This window comes from Ruditapes philippinarum, unplaced genomic scaffold (genome assembly GCF_026571515.1).
Source record: "Ruditapes philippinarum isolate M1 unplaced genomic scaffold, ASM2657151v2 ctg367_1_1_1_1, whole genome shotgun sequence".
NCBI classification, from domain to species: Eukaryota; Metazoa; Mollusca; class Bivalvia; order Venerida; family Veneridae; genus Ruditapes; species Ruditapes philippinarum.
The window spans coordinates 21,009-34,796 of NW_026862689.1; the positions used below are offsets into that span (position 1 = coordinate 21,009).

The following is a 13,788-nucleotide window of genomic DNA, read 5'->3' on the forward strand; positions in this document are numbered from 1 at the left end:
TCTTCACAAAGAAGATTTTTCATTCGTCCAGTTTCCCAGAAAAATTGAAAAATTTATCTAATTGTTCTTAGTATCTAAAAGTCACGATGAGTAAAAAGCTTGATATAACAAAGGAAGATTTGTATGGGATCCTTGATGTGGATGAAACAGCTACAGAAAAAGAAGTAATATGTCAAAAATTTCAATTGTCACATAATTTCGCGAAGATGTGTAATTTTTGTTTACAATGTTAAAATAATGATTAATCAAACCACAGTGATGATGCACATTTTTAAGGCATCAAAGTACAGAATACTATGTCCACTGGTTTAAATTTTTTTAAAATACGCGTTTGCTAATTTTGTAAGATAATCTTTTTTCTTCCAAAATATTTCAACAACTTTCATAACTTGATAACTACACAAGATCATGAAGATGGTCTATTTAATATAAGGAATAGTAGCTAGTATCCTTCTACTTTTTGTTTGGTGTTATACTCAATTTCAGTTACCCATTAGTAAGAATAATCAATGCTTCACTGTATTTTTCTGTTGATAAATAATTCAATGATAGATCTAACATAATTTTGAAACAAACCATTACTGTACAGTAATTTTGACCAGTTATTAATTGTTAAGTAAATAAGTATGAAATTAGACAACGGCTCTATGAATGGGGAAGTCGTTGAAAAATTTGTACAATTTCCTGTGTTAAAGGTGTAATTCAATATTTCATGATGCCTGCTACCGTTTTCAATCTGAAAACCTCGACGATTATTATAAAGCCCAACTGTTGAAATCGTTCTGTTATCAGAATGCCCCTCCTATTATCATTGAGTTACATTGAAAATTGCCACGCCCAATTTGAAATGACACTCAAAATTTCAGTGATGGGTATAGAAATCTATATATTTTTTGCAGTCCTGGTCTTTGAATTCTCGTTTTAAAATTCATCCAAAACAGAAACAGGTGTTAATGTCATAAACTATGCTGTGATTTCATAAAATTTGGACATATTTCATACTCACTGCAGTTATGAGAAAAACATCATGCAATTAACAGTTATAAACAAAACTTATCGAAATTTTGTATTGTAGTTTTTACCATCAGTCTGTCCACTCACTGCACTTTCAATGTGATAGTTTTATATTTGTACAAAAATAGTCATTTAAAGATGATTTTACTTTATGTTCATCCCCACATGTCAGGGTCTTAACATCATTTTTAGCTCGACTATTCGATAAGAATAAGTAGAGCTATTGCAGTCACCCGAGCGTCGGCGTAACCACTTATGTTAAAGTTTTTGTAATAGTTCAAATATTTTCAAAGTCCATAGACATATGGCTTTGAAACTTTGCACACTTGTTCACCATCATGACCCCAACCTGTAGACAGGAGGAGGTAACTCTATCAAGCATTTTGACAGAATTATGCCCCTTTTTCGACTTAGAATTTACGTTAAAGTTTTTGTAATAGTTCAAATATTTTCAAAGTCCATTGACATATGGCTTTGAAACTTTGCACACTTGTCCAACATCATGATCCCAACCTGTAAACAGGAGGAGGTAACTCTATCAAGCATTTTGACAGAATTATGCCCCTTTTTCGACTTAGAATTTACGTTAAAGTTTTTGTAATAGTTCAAATATTTTCAAAGTCCATTGACATATGGCTTTTAAACTTTGCACACTTGTTCACCATCATGACCCCAACCTGTAAACAGGAGGAGGTAACTCTATCAAGCATTTTGACAGAATTATGCCCCTTTTTCGACTTAGAATTTACGTTAAAGTTTTTGTAATAGTTCAAATATTTTCAAAGTCCATTGACATATGGCTTTGAAACTTGGCACACTTGTTCATCATCATGACCCCAACCTGTAGACAGGAGGAGATAACTGTATCAAGCATTTTAACAGAATTATGCCCCTTTTTCGACTTAGAATTTACGTTAAAGTTTTTGTAATAGTTCAAATATTTTCAAAGTCCATTGACATTTGGCTTTGAAACTTTGCACACTTGTTCACCATCATGACCCCAACCTGTAAACAGGAGGAGGTAACTCTATCAAGCATTTTGACAGAATTATGCCCCTTTTTCGACTTAGAATTTACGTTAAAGTTTTTGTAATAGTTCAAATATTTTCAAAGTCCATTGACATATGGCTTTGAAACTTGGCACACTTGTTCACCATCATGACCCCAACCTGTAGACAGGAGGAGATAACTGTATCAAGCATTTTAACAGAATTATGCCCCTTTTTCGACTTACAATTTACGTTAAAGTTTTTGTAATAGTTCAAATATTTTCAAAGTCCATTGACATTTGGCTTTGAAACTTTGCACACTTGTTCACCATCATGACCCCAACCTGTAAACAGGAGGAGGTAACTCTATCAAGCATTTTGACAGAATTATGCCCCTTTTTCGACTTAGAATTTACGTTAAAGTTTTTGTAATAGTTCAAATATTTTCAAAGTCCATTGACATATGGCTTTGAAACTTGGCACACTTGTTCACCATCATGACCCCAACCTGTAGACAGGAGGAGATAACTGTATCAAGCATTTTAACAGAATTATGCCCCTTTTTCGACTTAGAATTTACGTTAAAGTTTTTGTAATACCTCAAATATTTTCAAGGTCCATTGACATTTGGCTTTGAAACTTTGCACACTTGTTCACCATCATGACCCCAACCTGTAAACAGGAGGAGGTAACTCTATCAAGCATATTTTTACTATCAAGCACTAAGAATAGTCGAGCGTTGCTGTCCTACCGACAGCTCTTGTTATAATTCACAGATTACAAAGTCCTACAGAAAGCAAGCTTTGAAATGCCATCCTGACAAGAATCCAGATAATCCAAAAGCAGGTAATGTTGTGCTTTTTAGCTTGACTATTCATTAAGAATAAGTAGAGCTATTGCAGTCACCCGAGCGTCGGCGTCCGCGTCAGCGTCGGCGTGACCACTTGTGTTAAAGTTTTTGTAATAGTTCAAATATTTTCAAAGTCCATTGACATATGGCTTTGAAACTTTGCTCACTTGTTCACCATCATGACCCCAACCTGTAGACAGGAGAAGGTAACTCTATCAAGCATTTTGACAGAATTATGCCCCTTTTTCGACTTAGAATTTACATTAAAGTTTTTGTAATACCTCAAATATTTTCAAAATCCATAGACATATGGCTTTGAAACTTTGCACACTTGTTCACCATCATGACCCCAACCTGTAAACAGGAGGAGGTAACTCTATCAAGCATTTTGACAGAATTATGCCCCTTTTTCGACTTAGAATTTATGTTAAAGTTTTTGTAATAGTTCAAATATTTTCAAAGTCCATTGACATATGGCTTTGAAACTTTGCACACTTGTTCACCATCATGACCCCAACCTGTAAACAGGAGGAGGTAACTGTATCAAGCATTTTTTTTACTATCAAGCACTAAGAATAGTCGAGCGTTGCTGTCCTACTGACAGCTCTTGTTTTTAAATCAGATTATCAGATTTGGAATTGTATTTTCTTCAAGTTTTAGAATTGATTATTTTTTTTTAGATTTACCATTTGTTAATGAGGCTATTCCATTTTAATATTTCATACATGAACCTTAAATTTTCAACAAAAAAATAACAGACCTGATCATAGGCAGTTGGTTATATTCTGTAGGACCTTCAACAAATTAGTAGAACTTATAGATATAAATGTAAATGAATTGGTGTGTGACAGATCCTTAAACCTATTTTTTTATCCCTATGCTATGATAAAGAATTGACTTCCACATGATACTTGTATGTGAACAAAATAACTTGATTATTATATACATGTACATATATGTAAAATATATGATATTTCTCAATAGCCAGTAAATAAATTATTAAAAATGGCTACACAATCATTTTCTGATAGTATGAACCATTGTTTCATAGGACTAAAGGCTGAGAAGTTAAAATTCTGATATTAGTATATTTATTTATTATGTAAAAAATTGTCTTATTTTTCAGCTGAACTGTTCCACAAACTGACTCAGGCTCTTGACATCCTCACCGATGCTGCTGCAAAGGTACTCTTACTAGTATTGTGTTGTCTAAGTGGCCTGTCTAACTGATCAATTTATAAATGGGAAAATTATAAAATCAACAAGATAAAAATGTAAAGTTAATTTACCTTCATTTTTTATTTGTTGTGAAAATTTCTTCTGCTGTATAAGTTGTGAACATAATTTGTGATTACATGAAATCATGACTAATGAGGAGAAGTGGCTGGAATTGTAGAACTGTCGGCCTCTCAACCTATGGGTTGTGGGTTCCAGCCCTGCTTTGGTGGCAACCAAAATTTCCTCATTGATACTAATTCTTTGTCTTGGTAGTATCTGAGCATCAAATGCTTTGAAAGTGAATAATTATTTATGGCAAGAATTTGTTGTACAATCAAGCATAGATGATCAATGTTAAATTAAAGTAGTGCCACAATGATTCTGATGTATACTTTATTCTTTACAGGCAGCCTATGATAAAATACTCAAAGCCAAAAAAGCTGCATTACTACGCCAGAAACATTACGACTCTAAAAGAAAAAAGTTCAAAGAAGGTCAGTAATTTATTTACAATATATTTGTTTGGAAAGGATATTTTGTTTCTTCTTTATATATTGTTGTTGGTGACTGTGCATATATATGTTTAACTTGCTGAATTTTTGTAATGAGTTTGCAAAAAGCTTTGAGATTGGAACAGTCTTTTAACCTTTAAAGCTGCTCACCTCCAGATGAACCCAAGTATTTCAAGAAAATCAAAATTAACTAAGATGTTACAAAAGATTCAAATAATAATTGACATCTTACGTGAGATTAAAAAATGATTTTGTAGTTGCGTGACTTAAGCAGTAAGGGCTATTTTCGCATATTTTGACTAATTTCTGGTAATTTACATGGATTGTAAGTGCTGTTTGCAATGTGCAAATTACTTTTTTGTTTACTTCACATTATCTAACTTTTAGATACATTTTCAAAATTTTCATAAATTTGGCATGAATCTGGAGGCATGTTTTAAGGGATTTCAATATTGAATTACAAAATTGACCTACCAACAGTATAGAGCATGGTCAAACTGCATCCTTGTACAGATGCCTAGATATAGGGGCATTTTTAACATAAATTAGATGTTAATAATTTGATGTCTACTTATAACATTCATAGTTCTGCAAAGTATGTGTGCATCTTTGTTGTTTAAACTTAAATGGTAAATTATGATTTATAAAATAATCAAATATCAATGAAGTGTTTGACTTTATATACAGATCTAGAGGCAAGAGAGAGGGCAGCTGGTGAACAGAAGGTAGATTCTGCTGCTGATGCTAGAAAACTACAGGCAGAGGTTTGTCTATTTGCTGCTTTACAAGATCAGTACAGTAGGTTGATGATGGTTTGACTTGATACAGAAATAGATTGTGATAAACCTTATCATAACCAGTGTATAAAGACACATGTATTTTACCTTCATTCATCAAGTTCACTGTTGTTCCATACATCCTCTCAAAGGTATTTGTTGAAAATATTTCCCCATACCTTTTGACTGTTTGATGATACTGACATACAGTGTAGTTCAAATTCTCAAGAGATAGATGAGTATATTACCTTGCTGCATATTTCTGCCTAAGATAATTAAAATAGGGCATCTGACACCTGTGTGCCATTTGTCAGTATAAGTAAACTTTCCTTCGTCATACAGCTTAAAAATACAATTTTATAGAAATCGAAGATCATTAATAGAAGTCTTATGTGTAGACAGGGTTGCCAGCGGACTTGAAAAGTCAGGGAAATTGGGTATTTTTTCAAGGTCAGGGAATTGTCAGGGAATTTTGAAATTTGGTCAGTGAAAAATGAAATTCCTGAAAAGTCAGTGAAAAGTCAGGGAAAAATTATTTCAAAGGTCGAGAAATATACGCATTGAAGGTCTATCTTGGCCATGGCAGTCTTTAGGCATTTAATATTTGACTTTATCACTCTCACAGTTAAGCATTAAATTCAAATAACAGTAGACTGTGATATTAAGAAGCATTATATGTTAACTTAGTGATTATAATACCCATTATTTACCTTAGAACATCACTCAGCCTAAAGACTGAAAGGCTTTGCAACCCTTGCTATTTCTGTGCATGATCACTAGAAGTGCTTTTACCTACTAGCAATATCTAGTCAGTTCACTGTATTCTGTATTGGTCTAGCTATTTGCATGATCACTAGAAGGGCTTTTAATTACTAACAAAATCTAGTCAGTATACATGTATACCAAACTACCATATTGGCATATAACCTGCTTTGCTTTTTGCTTTGACACTAAGAAATTGTACAAAAGGATTTGTCTTGCAAACATGATGGACACTGGCTAAATTATGCAATGCACTAACTTTTTTTCACACTAACTTACTTCACTCATTCAAAGTCTTTAATTTTATAGTGATTATTTCATGATATGCCAAAATGAGCCCTTTGTTCTTGTTTTCACAATCAGTGGAGTTTATCATGATGCCTTATACAAGTAACTGTGTTAAATGTTTATTGTTCTTATAGTTTAGAGATGTTTAAATTTTAAGTTTTGTCATACAAGTATTTCTCTTATAGTCTTGGTGTTTTATGTGTTACTACTAGGAAGGAAAGAGTGACTTATGTGATTTCTAATACAGATGCTTATATTATGATTCTTCTGATTTTCATGTCATATGTTTCACTGACCAACAGTCACACTGTGTTTGAATAGAAATAGTTAAGAATAGTAGAACACAATGTTTGAATCATTACTTTGATGTAAATGTTTTTTATTTTGGAAAATAAACACAAATTTACATGCAAAAATATAATGGGAGGATTGGACGGCTGAAGGGGAGGTCAGGAGGCCGTTTATGTGTTTGACGATTTTGGTCAGTGAAAAACATAAATTGGTCAGTGAAAAGTCAGGGAAAAGTCAGGGAATTTTATTTCACCAAAGTGCTGGCAACCCTGGTAGAAAACTGCAAAATTAACTTGATTAGTTTTTATAAATTTCTAGATTGAGAGGTTACGTAAAGATGGCAACAGAATATTACAAGAGACACAGGAACAATTACGTAAAGATTTAGAGGAGAAGTTGAATAAAGCAGCTGATGATGGTGATGATGATGATGATGACTGTAGCACCGTAAAAATTAAGGTATGTAAGATAATGAGATTAATAGAGGCGTGTCCCTGACTGCTCTTATCAGCTTTCGAATCAAGATATTGTTTTGGTCTTAATATTTTGTATCAAAGGCAGTGCTAAGTTGAATATGATGTTTTATACTTAGAATTACATAAATATGTTTACAGTATTTTCAAATGATGCTTTTGATGTTAAGTGTTTTATCCCTGTATTTTAAGATGGGAATTCATTTTCCAATTAAGCACATCCTAACAATATTCTTTTCTTTGCCACCATGTAACAATAAGATTTGTTTATTTATTTTTGACTAATAATCCTATATATTTTCTGTTAAAAAAAAGATTAATTTAAGGCAGTTACAGGTTTGATGTGTTTGGCTGACATTCCTTACCATTTTGAGATCTTAAATTGATCATTGACAGCTCTAGAAACTGAACAAGTCCATTTCACAAATTTAGTGGGTAAAAGGTTAACTTTAATATTGTTGTTATTTTTAGGCTAAGTGGAAAATAAGGAAAGGTGAGAATAGAGATGAGGGCTACACTAAACAAGAGTTAGAAGACATATTTTCTAAGGTATGTAGTGATCGGATAAATATGACATATCACATGTCATGATACAAATTAAAATTTACTATATTGTTTCTAAGAATCTGTTGCACATTAATTACAGAAATGATTTTTTAAATGGAATTTTGATTAAAATTAAAATTTAGCTTGACTATTCATGGACTTAAATTGACAAAGTCCGTGATACATTCTATAAAAAGGAGAGCTGTCCTACTAACCTGGGTGTTGGTTAAGTTTTTGTACCACTTTACTTTATTTCTACAACAACTTATCACAACATTAACATCAAAACTTCTGATATAGTTCTTGCATTTTAATGGCATGAAAATTATATGTAAGTTTTACAATGACATTGCTGTATGCTGTGGTAGTCATTTACAGAAATTCTTGTATGATTTTAGTATGGTGAAGTGTTGAATCTAGTTGTATCAGTGAAGAAATCAGGAACTGCCATTGTAGAATATTCATCGCCTTATACAGCTGTAAGTTGTCTATATTACTGAAAATTCATTTGTCGTTTAGATTATCAACACATGACTTCAGGATACATGTAGTTGATTCTAAAACTTTATAAGTAAAAGTTGAATACTGCTGAAACTGATGCTAAGGTGTGTGAGAGATATTGCAGTTTTCATTGTCATTTTCATAATGAACAGATTTATTAAATCATTTTAATTTTATTTGTCTCCTCCCCATTTCTACATGTATAATTGTTTTTTACAAATGCAAACAATTTTTCTAAGTAGATATACAAGTTTGAAGCTTTGTTCTAGTTAAATCTAAGTAATTGTTTTTTTACTTGTTTAAGAAAACTTTTTGTAAAAATTTGGGAATCCTTAAAAATAACGGGAAAATTTAAATACTTGATAGTCTGCAATAATGAACAAAGGAACTACTTGGTTACAGTCTATAACAATGGAGAACCAAATAAAAAAGATTTTCTCTGCAGTAAAGTAAAACTTGTATTTATTTATTGATTTCATTATTTGATTACTATTCACAGGACCTTGCAGTAAGGAATGTAAAAGGAAAGGAAGATTTTCCACTAACATTGTCTTGGTTGTCAGGGCAACCACCAGAAGAAAGGCTTGGTAACCATAATAACGAGGCAACAGATGGGGGACAAAAATTTGCCTCAAATACAAGTGTTCCTACATTCTCAACTCCATCTCAGGTAATAGATAAAATTTGTTGCATATGTAACGAGCTAGTATTGCCTTTAATTGTGACAAAAAGGTCACTCAAAACAATGGCCTACCACAAAAGACTGTACATATTTAGGATAACCTACAAAAGTGAAAATCTTGACAATTCGTTTATCGCTGGTCTCAGTAGAACTTTACCAGTTTAATATACAGTGTATATATTTAATAATTATATTTTTAATTTATAATTGAATTTTTGTTTGCAATAGATTCATATTCTTTGATGGTTAAAGTAGATGAACCTGACTTATAGATACGTTGAATTTTGGAACACTTTGTATTGAAGCTTAGCTTGCTATGGTTTTAAAGATACACTTGCTTAGTGTTGCAATAAATTTGAGCTGCAAACATATCAAACTTATTTGGTGCCGTCGAGGGGGGGGGGGGTCCTGTGAATGCTGCCTTTGCTTTGTTGATCTTTAATCTCGTTTTTTTTTGGTTTTATTTGAGGATTCTGCATGGCTTCAAGTTTTAAGGCATTTACTTGAAGATCAGATTTTTTATGCACCTGAAAGGTCTCTTTTTCTATCTAAAAACAATAAAAATATTGCTAATCCTGGCTTTTTTAAAATAACTTGCACCCATGATTCTGTCAATCACGCTGATCACGCTAATATAACAAAAATATAGAAAAATGTCTTCCTGTGTCTTTATTTTCTAGTTTAATCTATTCTCGTGTATTCTAAATTGGTGTATAGCCATATGAGAATCAAAGGAATAAAATAACTGTACCAGAGTGCTAAAATATTCCTTTAACATAAAAAAGTGGGGAAATAGTGTTTAGATTTAATTAATGTAAGCGATTGATGATTATGTTAAGATTAGTAAAAAAGTATTTTTAACCAGGTTTTCAACGAAAACCGTGGTTATTGTAATGCCGAAGTCGGCGGGCGAGCGGTTGGCGGGCGGGCGGGCGTAAACTTTTGGTTTCCGCTCAATAACTTTGGGATTGCTACCCAGGTGTCTGTGATCTAGGTCAAGGTCACTGTTACTAAAAATAGAAATTCAGTTTCCGCTCAATAACTTGAGTTTGCTTTGGCCTATTCACACCAAACTTGGTGTATGGACAGCTTATATTCAAGAGGCAGCTTGGGATTGGTACCCAGGTGTCTGTGATCAAGGTCAAGGTCACTGTTACTAAAAATAGAAATTCAGTTTCCGCTCAATAACTTGAGTTTGCTTTGCCTATTCACACCAAACTTGGTGTATGGATAGCTTATATGAAGAGGCAGCTTGGGATTGGTACCCAGGTGTCTGTGATCAAGGTCAAGGTCATGTTACTAAAAATAGAAAATTCAGTTTCCGCTCAATAACTTGAGTTGCTTTGGCCTATTGACACCAAACTTGGTGTATGGATAGCTTATATCAAGAGCAGCTTGGGATTGGTACCCAGGTGTCTGTGATCTAGGTCAATGTCACTGTTACTAAAAATAGAAATTCAGTTTCCGCTCAATAACTTGAGATTGCTTTGGCCTATTGACACCAAACTTGGTGTATGGATAGGTTATTTCAAGATGCAGCTAGGGATTGCTACCCAGGTGCCTGTGATCAAGGTCAAGGTCACTGTTACTAAAATTAGAAATTCAGTTTCTGCTCAATAACTTGAGATTGCTTTGCCCTATTGACACCAAACTTGATGAATGGGTAGCTTATATCAAGAAGCAGCTTGGGATTGCTACCCAGGGGTCTGTGATCAAGGTTAATGCATTTAGTTTTCATGTTAAAACTTGAGTTTGCTTTGACCTTTTGACACTGAACTTGCTGAGTGGCAGCTTTGGATTGCCACTTAGATATCTGGGTACAAGGTCAAGGTAATTTGCTTACAATAGAATTTTCAGTATCTACTCAATAACTTCAGTGCACTTTGACGTATTGATTGTTGTCACATCAAAAGTTGGTCGTTGAAAACCTTGTTTTCGTCGCATTGCGGCGCTTCTTGTTATTTTAATAATGTAGAACAAATTTGAATGAAGCTATTACTTTTATGGTAAGTACCGGTATTAATGAATGTTTTTTAAACAAGAGCTCTCACAGGAGACAGTGAAGCTCGACTAATTTAATACTGGACGCAGTAAGGGAGACAAAACTATGGAAGAAAAATCAATTATGATATAAATATATTTCTTCTTATGACAAGAAGTCATTGTTGTTAACATAAATTCCAAGTTCAAGGGGGAAAATTCTGAAAATAGTCACACTAGAGTTATGGACTTTGTCACACAACATGTGGGTAATGACAAGAAATATATATTTGAAGTTTGAAGTAGATACTTAATAAGTAGAGAAGTAAAAATATTTCTTAAAGAAATTTTTAAGTTCAAAGGGAGATAAATCTAAAAATATTGCTTCAAGAGTTATGAACCTCATCACACAAGATCTGGTTGATGATAAGGAATATGTATTTGAAGTTTGTGGTAGATACCTTTAAAACTAAAGAAGTTATAGTAAAAGATAACATTTTTCAAGTAAAAAAAAATCTAAGTTAACAGGGAGATAAATCTTGCAATATTGGTACTAGAGTTATGAACCTTGTCACATAAGATGTGGTTAATGATAAGGAACATAATTATATGTGAAGTTTGAAGTTGATCCCTTAAGAAACAAAGAAGTTACAGTAAAAAATAATATTTTTTAAGGAAAATTCTAAGTTCAAGGGGAGATGAATCTGAAAATATTGGTGCTAGAGTTATGACCCTTGTCACATAAGATGTGGTTGATAATAAGGAACATATATTTAAAGTATGAAGTTGATCCCTTCAGAAGTAAAGAAGTTACAGTAAAAAAAAATAATTTGTTTTTAGAAAAAATCTAAGTTCAAGGGGAGATAACTCTGAAAATATTGGTGCTAGAGTTATGAACCTTGTCACTTAAGTTGTGGTTGATGATAAGGAACATATATTTGAAGTTTGAAGTTGATACCTTAAGAAATGAAAAAGTTATAATGAAAAATATTTTACTGCACCAAAACTTTAATCTGAAATCTGGACGCGGACGAAGATGCCAACGCCCAGGCTAGTAGGACAGCTCTCCATATACTTTGTATAGTCGAGCTAAAAATTAATTGTACATCATGTATATTGTATTAATTTTCCTGTTTGTAATGATCAAATAATCACCTGCATGGTCATGATCTACTAAATCATTTAGCAACCACTTTTTAGACACAAATAATTATATTTTTTCACACTTGAATACAAAAAGTATTTAGGTTAGTTCAATTCAAATTGTTTATGGTGGAGGATAAACCTTAATTGCAGCCAAGCAAGTTTCAGTATTTAACTATTTTATTTTCACAGCCTTACCAATTCAATGGCCCAGCATCTAGTGATAATAAAGACTTTGAAAGTGTTGTGTTAATGAAGATGAGACAAGCTGAAGAGAGGAAAAGATTGATAGAACAAATGGAGAAAGAAGATGAAGAAAATGGCTGACACCTGTGATTATTAACCTGTGGACATCTGATATATTTTTAAATCACTCATTTAAACATCTGACTCGTATGAAGTGGTTTTCCTATTCTCTTGCAAATGAGATGCTCCATTGTAATTGTAAATCTAAGCTGAATGTCCCAAGATTTGTGATTTCATATCTCAGCTGAATGTCCCCAAGATTTGTGATTTTATACCTGAGCAGAATTTCACCAGGATTTTTGATTGTATATCTGAGTTGAAACTTGCAAGATTTGTGATTGATATCTAAGATTTTTGTCATCAAACTTTGTGATTGTATAATCTAAGCTGAATATCGAGAAGATTTGTGATTGTATATTGTAGCTGAAAGTTATGTGATTGATAATATCTAAAGTGAATGTCACAAAGATGAAAACTCTTCTTTTATCCTTTATTTTTTGTAAGTTTTAAAAATAGAATTCAATTTGAATCAATGAAGTATCAAATATTGTATTCCTAGAAATGTTCGCGGATACAATATTTCGCGTTTTTCACAACGTCGGCATTTTCGCGGAGACAAACTTTCGCGGATATGTAGTAACCGCGAATTCCGCGAATGTTAAGTCGCTACGGTCTAAATTACAGCTTTTAGAGGCTACGTTTTTGATGCATAACCTTGCCTGTTGGGTGCTTTTAATTATTTTATTTTTTTGACAAGTCGCGCCTAAAGCGCAACGTTACTCGATTCATTTTCATCTATTGACTAGTTGAACAAGGACGGTTGTTCCGTGAACACTTTCATGTTTCCTTACCTTTTTTCATTATGTTATTAAGTAAGATTTAGTCAGACCCGTTAGCTTTTATTCTCATTTGAATCCTAACTGACTTTATCTTCAAAATGTCGATACTTTTTTTTACACATTATCGGACTGTACATCGCTTTCATTATAACAACATAACAGCTGTTTATCAATGTAGCACTTTATCGCTTTTGTACTTTTAACAAAGGATTACACCTACTCCAAGCAAATAAAATCCAAGTCATTCAATGTTCGCAAACTGTAAATGCGTTTGTCAACGCTGTGACTAGCAAATAACGTTAATAAGCATGATAATTACTAATAATATAATTTGTTATAAGTGACATATTCGCGGCTATAAAGATTCGCGGAATCATGCCTACCGCGAAAACCGCTAACTTAAAATGCGCGAAATCTTTTCTAGGAATACAGTAATGCATTTGATCTATTTCACTGTCTGAAAAATCAATAAAGAATGCTGCAACAAAATGTAAATACCTCTACAAGTCGAAATATAATATAAAATATAATCTGTTCTGTGACTGGAACAAAAATTGAAATGACAAAAATGTTGCACTTGGTTTTAGATAAAGATTAAGGTAATGGATATTGAAATTTGTTTCTTGTTGACAATTGTTGATAGTTATTGAGTTTGGAGTCATAGACATAAACAATTGC

General features: G+C 32.8%; 1 protein-coding gene across 1 annotated transcript; it reads left to right on the top strand.

Moving 5' to 3' along the window:
• The first annotated feature begins 1 nt into the window (after position 1).
• LOC132719908 (dnaJ homolog subfamily C member 17-like) lies at positions 2–13,425 on the top strand. The gene is made up of 10 exons (XM_060703863.1): positions 2–164; positions 2,780–2,849; positions 3,980–4,038; positions 4,478–4,565; positions 5,271–5,347; positions 7,019–7,159; positions 7,645–7,722; positions 8,118–8,198; positions 8,720–8,890; positions 12,218–13,425. Exons 1-10 carry the CDS (start codon positions 87–89, stop codon positions 12,350–12,352), a joined length of 978 nt encoding a protein of 325 aa, XP_060559846.1. The 5' UTR covers positions 2–86; the 3' UTR covers positions 12,353–13,425.
• Positions 13,426–13,788: the final 363 nt, after the last annotated feature.